The sequence below is a fragment of the Lontra canadensis genome, unplaced genomic scaffold (genome assembly GCF_010015895.1).
Source record: "Lontra canadensis isolate GAN:19392208 unplaced genomic scaffold, GSC_riverotter_1.0 scaffold158, whole genome shotgun sequence".
Classification (NCBI taxonomy): domain Eukaryota; kingdom Metazoa; phylum Chordata; class Mammalia; order Carnivora; family Mustelidae; genus Lontra; species Lontra canadensis.
The window spans coordinates 878,786-890,372 of NW_022631152.1; the positions used below are offsets into that span (position 1 = coordinate 878,786).

The 11,587-nt window shown below is 38.1% G+C and overlaps 1 protein-coding gene across 2 annotated transcripts in view; it reads left to right on the plus strand.

Moving 5' to 3' along the window:
* Positions 1–9,404, plus strand: part of ALG6 (ALG6 alpha-1,3-glucosyltransferase) — a 68,976-nt gene extending 59,572 nt beyond the window's left edge. For both annotated transcript variants that reach the window (XM_032844893.1, XM_032844894.1), the window contains 3 exons: positions 5,010–5,078; positions 5,207–5,405; positions 9,169–9,404. In XM_032844893.1, the coding sequence (XP_032700784.1) occupies positions 5,010–5,078; positions 5,207–5,405; positions 9,169–9,366 (466 nt within the window). In that variant the 3' untranslated portion in view covers positions 9,367–9,404. The remainder of the gene's footprint in view (positions 1–5,009; positions 5,079–5,206; positions 5,406–9,168) is intronic.
* Positions 9,405–11,587: the final 2,183 nt, after the last annotated feature.

Here is an 11,587-nt window from a genome sequence, read left to right on the forward strand (position 1 = left end):
TATGTCAATTATATCAATAAAGCTGAGGGGAAAAAACACGAGATGATCACTCAAGATGAGGGCTGAGAACAGACTATTTGCCTCAGCAAAATGGAAGTCATTGGTGACTTTGACAAGGCTAATGTTGATGGAGTGATGCAGGGAAAAGCCTGATTAAGATGGGTTTAAGAAATAATGAGAGAGAGGGGCACCTGGGTGGCTCAGTGGGTTAAAGCCTCTGCCTTCAGCTCAGGTCATGATCTCAGGGTCTTGGGATTGAGCCCCACATCGGGCTCTCTACTCAGTGGGGAGCCTGCTTTCTCCTCTCTCTCTGTCTACTTGTGGTCTCTGTCTGTCAAGTAAATAAATAAAAATCTAAAAAAAAAAAAAAAAGAAATAATGAGAGAGAAAGTGGAGATAGCTATAGATTATTTTTTAAAATTTATTTGTGGCAAAATATACCAGTGGTCACAGTGCTGTGCAACCATCACCACTATCTACTTCCAGAACATTTTTATGACCCCAGAAGGAAATCTTGTACCCTTTAAGCAGTCAATCCCCATTCTCTTCCCATCCCTCAATTCTTATAACCACTAAATTACTTTTTGTCTCTGGATTTGCCTATTTGGGGTACTTCATATAATTGGAATCATAAAATTTGGCTTTTTATGTTTGACCTCTTTCATGTAATATAATATTTCCAAAGTTCATCTATGTTGTAGCAAGTATCAGTACTTCATTTTAAAAAAAAAATTATTTATTTGACAGAGATCACAAGTAGGCAGAGAGGTAGGCAGAAGGGGTGGGAGCGGCTCCCCCCAAGCAGAGAGCCCGATTGAGGGCTCAATCCCAGGACCCTGAGATCATGACCTGAGCCAAAGGCAGAGGCTTAACCCACTGAGCCACCCAGGAGCCCCAATACTTCATTTTTATGCCTGAAAATTATTGCATTGTGTGGCTATACATTTTGTTCATTTGGGTTTTCACCTTTTGGTTACTGTGAATAGCGCCAGTATGAACATCCCTGCATAAGTTTTTGTTTGAGTATTTGTTTTCGGTACCCCCCCTTTTTTTTTTAATTTTAAGATTTTATTCATTTATTTGACAGAGCACGAGCAGGCAGAGCAGCAGGCAGAGGGAGAGGAAGAAGCAGGCTCTCTGCTGAGCAAGGAGCCCGAAGTGGGGCTAGATCCCAGGATCCTGGGATCATGACCTGAGCCAAAGGCAGACACCCAACTGGCTGAGCCACCCACGCACCCCTGTTTTCAGTACGCCTGAGTCTACATCCAGGAGTGGGATTTCTGGGTTAAATAGTAATTCTGTATTGAACTGATTGAGGAACCATCAAACTGTTTTCCACAGCAGTTATACCATTTTGCATTCCCACCAGTAATGTAATATATGATGTTTCCAGTTTTTCTGCATCCTTGCTAGCATTTGTTATTTTCCTTCCCCCAACCCCTGCCCCATTCTATGGGGTATGAAATGGTATTTCATTGTGGTTCTGATTTGCATTTCCCTAATAATGTTGAGCATTTTTTAAGGTTTTAAAAACTGTCAAGTTTTTAATTTTGATGAAGTTCAATTTATCTATTATTTCTTTTTGTTGCTTGGGCTTTTGGTGTCATGTCCAACAAACCATTGCCAAATCCCAGGTAATAAAGACTTACTCTCGTGTTATTTCTAAGATGTTTATGGATTTAGCTCTTATATTTAAGTCTTTGATTCCTTTTGAGTTCTTTTTTTTTTTTTTTAAGATTTTATTTATTTGATAGAGAAAGAGCACAAGTAGGCAGAGAGGCAGGCAGAGAGGCAGGCAGAGAGAGTGGGGAAAGCAGATTCCCTGCTGACCAGAGAGTCCGATGCGGGGCTTGATCCCAGGACCCTGGGATCATGACCTGAGCCGAAGGCAGAGGCTTTAACCCACTGAGCCACCCAGGTGCCCCTGAGTTCATTTTTATATATGGTGTGAGACAGGTAAACAGTTCTTTAGGTAAGTTTTGCTGAGAAGGAGAGAAAAAATAAAAGCAATAATTGGTAGAGAAATTAGAGTCAAGTGAGGCTTGTTGCTTAAGGTGTTAGGATAGGAGAAATAATGGTGTGGGAATGGTCTGTAGAGAGGGAACACTGATGGTACAGGAGGGAGTTAAGGGTTGTTGAAGCGATACCCCTTGGAAAGGGAGATGGGATCGGACCCAGAGCATAAATGGAAGGACTGGCTTTGGACAGATGCAGGCATAGTTCATTTTAATAAAAAGAGGCAACAGGGTATATTGGTACTGATGCTGAGAAGAGATGTGATGTGATGGTGGGATCTGTAAAAGTTCTTTTATTTCAATTTTCTTAATGAAGTGGAAGGCAAGGTCATTAGGCAAGAGCAGGTTGGAGCTGTTGGGATTATGAGATTATGGGAAGGTGTGGATTATTTTTCTTAAGAGACACATGTGAACAGACTAGAGAAATACACAGTAGCTGTTAGACACTCGAATATCACGATCACGTATCTAAAGTGAAAACGGGCACCTAGATGGCTCAGTCGGTTAAGCATCTGACTCTGTTTTGGTTCAGGTCTTGATCTCAGGGTTGTGAGATGAGCCTTGCCTCTGGCTCCTCCGCATTTGAGCAGGGAATCTGCTTGAGATTTTCTCTATCTCTCTCTCTCTCTCTGCCTGTCCTCTCGGCTCTCTCTCTTAAAATAAATAATTCTTTAAAGTGAAACAGTTAATGTGGGTAAACGTTTTCCTGAAGAGCAGTTGCTCAGTATTTTTGGAATAAGTACAGGAGGAGAGTTAGGTCTTTCTAGGTTTGTGGTTTTGTCTAGTGAGGATAATAAAGATGAGATCATTTGAAGAGAGGAGTTCCAGCAAATGAGATGTCAGGGTATTGGAAAATCATCTATGTAAAAATTGCCAGGAATGAGGATGAATAGGTTTGTAGAGAGTAAGAAGTTGAAATGACTGAGTAATGAGGGAAGTGACTCTTGTGGTTGGATGATGACAAAGATGAGGACTAACAGGGATAAAGCCTGAGGACATGGAGATTGTTAGGGTACAGAGGGGGAGAACTGATGTGGAAGAAGTGATAGAGACCAAAAAAGTTCTCTCGCTCCGGGTCAAGTTGTTTGAAGGCTTTGGAAACTACAACAAAACAGGTGAGGTTGAGAGGGCTGAGGCAGCACTTTCCTCAGGCGAAGGGAGCAAGGGTTTGTTTTCAACAAGGTGGTGAAGGAAAAGATTCAGAGAAGAGGTTAGGATGCAGGGGATTTTGCTGCTTAAATATAAATACTAAGTACCTTGAGGTCAAGGGCTGAGTTATATTCCTCTTTGTATTCCTTTCAGAGCAGTTGTTGTACATAAGTTTTTAGTAAATACTTGTATCTGGTAAATGAATACTGAATGGGGCACCTGGGTGGTTCAGTTGGTCGGGTGACTGCCTTTGACTCAGGTCTTGATTCCGGCTCAGGTCGTGATTCCAGAGTCCCAGGATTGAGTTCCGAATCAGTCTCCTGGCTCTGTGGGGAGTCTGCTTCTCCCTCTGACCTTCTCCCCTCTCATGCTCTCTTACACACTCTCTCTCTCAAACAAATAAATAAAATCCTAAAAAAAATGAATACTGAATGAATAAATGGGAAAGTTAAGACCCAGAAAGAGAAAATAATATTTATTGAGCAGCTACTATGTGCATGTTTTAAACGAATACGTTCTGATTTAAAAGGCATCAGGTAGTGAAATTGAAAATCCTCTAGTATTTTCTTTTAGTGTGGTAGTTTTCAATCAGTTTGTAATCTCAGGCCTTACATTTCATATGCTGGTTGATATGGGGAAAAGTCATCCTTCTAAGAAAGGAGGAGAATGCTCAAACCTTTTAAAATAAGGATACCGAAGGGGTACCTGGCTGGCTCAGTCATCATGCATCTGCCTTCGGCTTGGGTCATGATCCCAGGGTCCTGGGATCAAGCCGTGCATCAGTCTCCCTGCTTGGCAGGAGGCCTGCTTCTCCCTCTCCCACTCTCCCTGCTTGTGTTCCTTCTCTCACTGTGTCTCTCAGATAAATAAATACATCTTTAAAAAATAAAATAAGGAGACCCAAAATAATAATGATAAAAACAATAATAATAGCAACAAGTATTCAACAACTGCCATCATTAGTAAAAGTTATTTTATTAAAAAGTTAGATAATACTTGTAAAAAAGTTCTTTCAATTATGTAACAATATAAGGTATTATTACTCCTATTTCCATTTACACCTAAGAAAGATGGTTAAATTAATCATTTGTTCAAGGTCATCCAGGTCCCCTTCTTCTCGAGCATTGCCACAGTAGAATCCAGAAGGTAATGAGTCAGTGGTGCAAGTAAGGAGGTCACAGAATTGGGACCTATGACCCTAAGCTTTGTCATAAAGCCTGTAGTTCCATTTATTGGTATTATGCCTCTTCTTCCTATATTATTGCTCTTTTTGTTTGACTGCTTCCTACTTGTTTTTTCCTCTTATCTTCTACCATAATCAACTTGTTTCCTCTTATAATTCTTCTTTCTCCATTGTTCTCAATTCCATGGCAGAGGACGATCCTGTCGGTTATAACTTTAGTTTTTAACTTAGATTAGTAATATGTAACATGGAGGGTCATAAAAAAAGAACTTTGAAACCACTCTACTGGGAATTAATTTATTTCTCAAGTAGGACGCAACATGAAAAAGCTCTCTTTCTCTGAATGTTTGAATTTGCTTATCTGATCCTTTCTATAAGCTGCTGTTTGTATGACAAGGAAAAAAAGTTCCATTAATGGAATATTGGAAGAAGCAGTTTTTCAGTTATTGGGAGGCGTTGATACCTTGTTTGTGTTTAGACTCACTGAGTTTGGACTGATACCAAAAAAATGAACCAGTGATCTATATGGAGACCTTACTGGCTGTTTTTTATTTGTTTGTTTAGCTACCCCAAAGATCAGACAGATATAATGTATTTATATTTTTCACAAGAATTGAAATTCTGTTTCCTAAGATTAAGATATTTTTTCTTTATCATTTTAGACCAGTCTGCTTAGTTTTAAGTGAAATTCCTTTTATGTCTACTTGGTTCTTACTTGTGTCAACATTTAGGTGAGTCAAACCAATATTTATATATTTTCAATATAGTTCTCATAAACTCATTTAAAAATTTTTTACAAAGTGACTATGTTTTGAATTAGCAGTTCTCTTTTGATGTTTTTTTCTGTTTTCCCTTACAGTATGCTACCTCTTCTGTTGAAGGATGAACTCCTAATCCCTTCAGTTGTGACAACGATGGCATTTTTTATAGCGTGTGCAACTTCTTTTTCAATATTTGAAAAGACTTCTGAAGAAGAACTGCAATTGAAATCCTTTTCCATTTCTGTTAGGAAATACCTTCCATGTTTTACATTTCTTCCCAGAATTATACAATATTTGGTAAGTTGTTCAGTTTGTTTTTTGTTTGTTTAGAGAGAGTGCTGTGTGCAGAGGGGCAGAGAGAGAAGGAGCGAGAGCATCTTAGGCAGGTGCCATGCCCAGTGAGGAGTCCAACATGGGGCTCAGTCTCACAACCTTGAGATCATGACCTGAGCTGAAATCAATAGCTGGCCGTGAGTTGTTTCATTTTTAAGGAATGGTACGCAGCATGCCACTGTTTAAAAAAAAAAAAAAAAGTAATATCTTTCTCTTTTATAGCTTTTTTGAGATCTAATACACATAAATTCACCCATAAAATCCACCCATTTAAAGTGTGCAATTTGGTGCTTTTAAGTATGTACAGAGTTGTACAACCATGACCACAATCTAATTTTAGATTATTTCCATCACCCCAAAAAGGAACCCTCTTTCCATTAGCAGCCATTTCCCATTCCACCCTAAACTCTAGCCTTGGACAGCCATTAATATACTTTCTATACCTATGTATTTACCGATCTGGACATTTCATATAAATGTTATGTATTAGTTTGCTTTGCCATAGCAAAATACCACAGACTGGGTGGCTTAAGTAACAGAAATGTATTTTCTTATAGTTCTGGAGGCTAGAAATCCAAAAGCAAGGTGCCTCATCACAGTTTCTGGTGAGGCCTCTAATTCTGGGTTATAGGCAACTTTGCTGTGGCCTCATATGGCCTCTTCTTTGTGTGGGCGTGTAGAGTCCTGTGGTGCCTCTTCTCCTTAAAAGAACACTAGTCCTATCAAATTAGGACCCCACTCTTACAACCTCAATTTAACATTAATATAACCTTCCTAAAGTTTGTCTCCAAATGCATTCACATTGGGGGGGTAGGGCTACAACATATGAATTTTGTGGGGACATAATTCAGACCATAACTTGGAATCATAGAAAATGTAGTCAGGATGCCTGGGTAGCTCAGTCAGTAGAGCATCAGAGGGAGAAGCAGGATTCCCGCTGAACAGGGAGCCTGATCGTGGGACTCAGTCCCAAAACTCTGGGATCATGACCTGAGTTGCTAAGCCAACTGAGCCTCCCAGGCACCCTGAAGGGTATTTTTGCTAGAAAAGGAATTCTTATCTTTTTCTTTCAGCAATTTGAATGTTATCCATCCCACTGCCTTGTGGCCTCAGTGTTTTCTGATAAGAGGTCAGCTGTTAATCTTATCAAGGGTAGCTTGTACTTGTAGTTTTAGGTGCTTATTACATATCCATTTGAATGAGTCTGGAGTTTAGGGGAGAGAGGTCCAGGCTGGAGACCAGTAATTTGAGTCTTTGGCATTGAGATAATAATTAGTCCTGTCACAGATGAGCTCACCAAAGGTGTGAGTATATTAGACGACTAAGTACTGAGCCTTGGGATATTACAGTGCACAGAGGTAGGGGACATGAGAAGTAACCAGCAAAGTTGTCTGAGAAGGATTAACTATTGAGGTGGGAAGAACCCAGAAGAGTCTGATATGGAATTCAAGTGAAGGAAGTGTTTCAAGGAGATTAGAGGCATATGCTACCTCAGAAGCTGTTGAGAAATCAAATAAGGCAATAAGAAATAACCATTGGATTTAGTACAGTGGAGATCATTATGGATCTTTGGCCAGGGCAGTTTGATTGGAGCAGCTGAGGTAAAAATCTTAATTGGTGTGGATTCAGTAAAGAATGGGAAGGGAATTGGATACAGTAAGTTAAATAAACTCCTCTGGGAAACTTTGCTGTAAACAGAAGTAGACAAATGGGGTAATAGCTGGAGTTTGTTTAAAGCAGGAGGAATTTTACGGTGCCTGGGCGGCTCAGTTGGTTAAGTATCTGCCTTCCGCTCAGGTCATGATCCTGGGGTCAAGCCCCACATTGGGCTCCCTGATAAACAGGGAGTCTGCTTCCCTTTCTGCCCCTCACCCTGCTCGTGTTCTCCCTCTCTCAAATGAATAAATAAAATATTTAAAATAAAATAAAAAGTAATAAAGCAGGAGGAATTTCAACATGCCCCTCAACGCTGATTCAGGATCATGGTGTCATGACATTTCAACCAGTCCCATATTTCTTGTTTGAAACTTTTTTTTTTTTAAGATTTTCTTTATTTAAGGTGGGAAGGGGGAGGAGCAGGGCTGGGGGAGAATGAGGGGTAAAGAATCTCAAGCAAACTCTGCGCTGAATGGAAAGCCTGATGCGAGGCTCTATCTCACAACCCTGAGATCATGACCTGAGCCAAAACCAAGAGTTGGATGCTTAATTGACTGAGCCATGAAGATGTCCCTTAAGTTTGAAACTTTAAATTTGATTATTTCACTTCAGAAGTTTTCACTTTTCACTAAGGTTGACAGGGATCTTCCCTTTGGAGGATATTTATACCATTTATACCTATTTATGAGCTTTTTGGGTATTATCCTTCCCAGGCTTCCATCTGGAATAAGTACTATATTACTCTATTCGGATCTTTAAATCCTGTTATAATATAGACATTAAAACATTTTTTAGGGTTCCATTTATGTCCCGTCTCCTTCATGAGAGTCACTATGATTTCTCACTGCTTGCTTTCTCCATTTACTTAAGCAGCTTCTGTGTACTTATGTGCTATGCTAAGATAAAATGAATAAAATCTGTCTGGTCCTTGTCTTAAAGGAGCTCACAGTCTAGAGCTAAACTGTCCAATATGGTAGGAATGCCTGGGTGCCTCTGTTGATTAGGCATGATTCTTGATTTTGGCTCAGGTAATGATCTCAGGATCCTGGGATCAAGCCCTGCTTGGGGCTCTGTGCTCAGCAGGGAGTCTGCTTGAGGTTCTCTTTCCTCTTTTCCTCTCCCCTTCTCCCCTCTTTGTATGCACACTCTCTCGCTCAGATAATAAATAATCTTTAAAAAAAAACCTGTCTAATACAGTAGCCACTAGACACATTAAAAATTTAAACTTAGTAAAATTAAATAAAATAAAAAATTCAGCTCAGTCACGATAAGCATATTTTGCCTGCTCAGTGACCACATGTGTGGTTAGCAGTTACTCTCTTGATGTACACAGGTATAGAACTTTCCCATCATTGCAGAAAGTTCTGTTGTACAGTACACTAAAGAAAACTGAACTGCTACATAATTACAATCAATGAAGTATCTTTACTACTCATTTTGGCATTTAATAAAATATGACCTTGTGATTTTATTTAATTAGTTCCTCCATTTTTCCAATTAAACTGAAAACTCTTTGAGGCAAGATTACATTTTCTTTCATATGCTCCACCCTGACTTACTGCAGCATTAGTCCATCGAAAGTGTTCCATGAATATGAAATATAATTTTCTATTTGCCATGGAAGGCTTTTTTATAGACAGGTTCTTAGATTAGCTTAGAACTTTATATCCTATAGGGACTCAAGGTCCTGGAGCATACCCTAAATTTAACCCTGACTAGCAATATTGTCTATTCCAGGTAACTTTTGTTAGTACGTGGGTGGTATTAAGTATGAAAGGTATCCTGAGGCTTTGGCTATACATAGGAATCACTTGGTAAGCTTTTAAATCCTAGGACCTACCCCAGAAACTCTGATTTAATTCGTCTGAAGTGTGGTCTGGCATTGAGGTTTTTATACCTATCCCCCAGATGGTTCTAACATGTGGCCTAGGTTGAGATCCACCAGTAGAAGAGATTGGACCCCCACCCCTCACCTTCAGTTCTGTTCACTTACAGCTATAAGTAAATGTTACCAGTGCATTTAAATTCTGTCTTTTATATTACTCAATAATGTTTTTTTCCCTTCTTATAGTTTCTTATCTCAGTCATCACTATGGTACTTCTGACACTGATAACTGTCACACTGGAACCTCCTCAGAAATTACCGGACTTATTTTCTGTATTGGTTTGTTTTTTATCCTGCTTGAATTTCCTGTTCTTCTTGGTATATTTTAACATTATAATCATGTGGGATTCCAAAAATGGAAGAAATCAGAAGAAAACCAACTAGCTTTATTTCCACAAATAAACGTGAAAATATTAACAGTGCTGAAAGTTTTTTTTTGAACTTTTTTGCTACATATAAATGAAATTATCATTTTGAGAATCACGAAAATTATAGGGGAAAAATGGCGAAAAGTCATTGTTGTCTATATACAAAGTAAATGTATATGGGGACCCAAGCCCAGCGGAGGCTTTTATTTTCTAACTGTGTAGTGGTCAAGACATTGTAGTTTTATTAATGTTCAGTTATCCAAGTGGGAAAATAAAAGGCCCTTAATCCCAGTGTTTACTCAGGGAATGTACCTCTACAGTTTGTTGTCTTAAAAAGAAATCTGCAAACCCAGTGAGCTTACTGGAAGAATCCAGCCCTTCTTTTTAAAGGAAATCACTAATTTTGGTATTTAAATTTAGTTTTCCTTACATTTTAGAATGCAAGTAATGTGTATTTCATTCTTTAGAAATTATATCTCAGGGATTAAATTTGTGATGATCTTTTTAATTACTGTGAGAAATTTATAGGCTTAAAGTTTGAACATGCCTTATTACATGTGTAAATTTGATTTCTTTATAACAAGGCAGAGAGATTAGATCATATTCTTATTTCAGAAATGCTGATCTACTTGAATGTAATTAAACGGTGAATTTTACTGAATTTAAGTGGTTTGAGTGATTTTTTTTTAATTACTCATGATCACTAGTTCTAAACTTCCAGGATCATTCTGTTCAAGTTAAATGGTTTTATACAGGATTTCATCCTTTTGATCTTTTTTGAGTGGTTCAAGATTACCACTTCCATAAGCATTGATTCATATCATGTTTCATGTTAACTTGGCTCTGTTAATAACATATCATTCTATATTAGGAGAAGCTCATCTTTGCTATCATATTCAATTGGTAAAAATAACATATCCTATCTATGTTATAGTTTTTTATGTAAAGATTGTTCTTTTGGGAGGGCAGGGGAAAAAAGATGTGTTTTCTTCAGTTTCTGTAGTAAGAATAAAACAATTATTTTCACATCAACCTTTTTTTTAAATGAATATATTTCTTTCGTAAGCCATTCATTAAAGTACCTTGACTAAGTGGTGATATATTTTAAAACACTGAACACAGAGACACAAAGAAAATCTGGTTCTAGACACAGACAGGCTGCAAGAAGGTATATGCTTCTACGTCTGATAAAGGAAGTAGGTTTAGACAAAGCAAAAATCAGGAAGTATTTCTTTCTCAAAGCAAATGTGCATAAGGACTCAAAGGGCAGGTCAGCACAGAAAAGCAGCCTTGAATCACTGCCGAATCAGCAGGAATATCGCTGTCCATGGTCACCATCTGTAATCACTGTGCCCAAATGTCAGCATCTTGGCTGGCTGGTGTACTCCTATTTTTTTAGTTTTTATTTTTGTAATAGCATACATGGGTTTAACAAAGGATGTTGATTTAAATCAGTGATGAGAAAGTCCTAACTTCTAAATAACTGGAGCAGAGAAACATTATTTGAAAATAAAAGTATATTATATAAATATTAATAAAATAGAATGTACCCATATTCAAGGTATCTTACAGGTAAATCCTCTAAATACACATTTTAGGTAATTTAGATAATTAATAATTTACATAATTTAATCATATCGAGTAACTGTGTAGCTTTTATGGAGACGTGCAGCAATTATAAGTCAAGTATCTCTTATATCCATTAGAAACCAATTTAAGAGTCCACTTTGAACTTTGAAGGATTAGGTTCCAGAATACCAAAAATGTCCATTGATGAATTATGATCACAGAAATAGGCAATTCCAAAGTACTTCTCTCAGCTATACTCAGGGTTATTGGGATGTTTTAATATATGTAAGTAATGCAAACATGCTGAAGATTTCTCAGTTACTTCACCAATATACCTGTTAGGAAATGAACCCTTCTAAGTTATGTTCAAGTTCATTTTAGAGGGAAGGGCTGTGTCTGAAAAATGCAGTTTTCTCTGTTACCAATAAACTTAGGCTTGCTTCTTAAAATGAAGAGAACAGGGTGTATGTTCATGTATCAAATATGAAGCATACAGAAGCCATTTTCCCATGAGGCGTTAAGGAGGGGAGAAAAATCCCAGATGTAGCATTCTGTCCAAATGATAAACCACAACTAAGTGAGTGAAACATTTACAAAAGTCAAGGCAGCCAAAGAAGCCTCTCTGTTCAATAGAAGGAGTAAAAGATGGATAGGATGTAACTAAATAA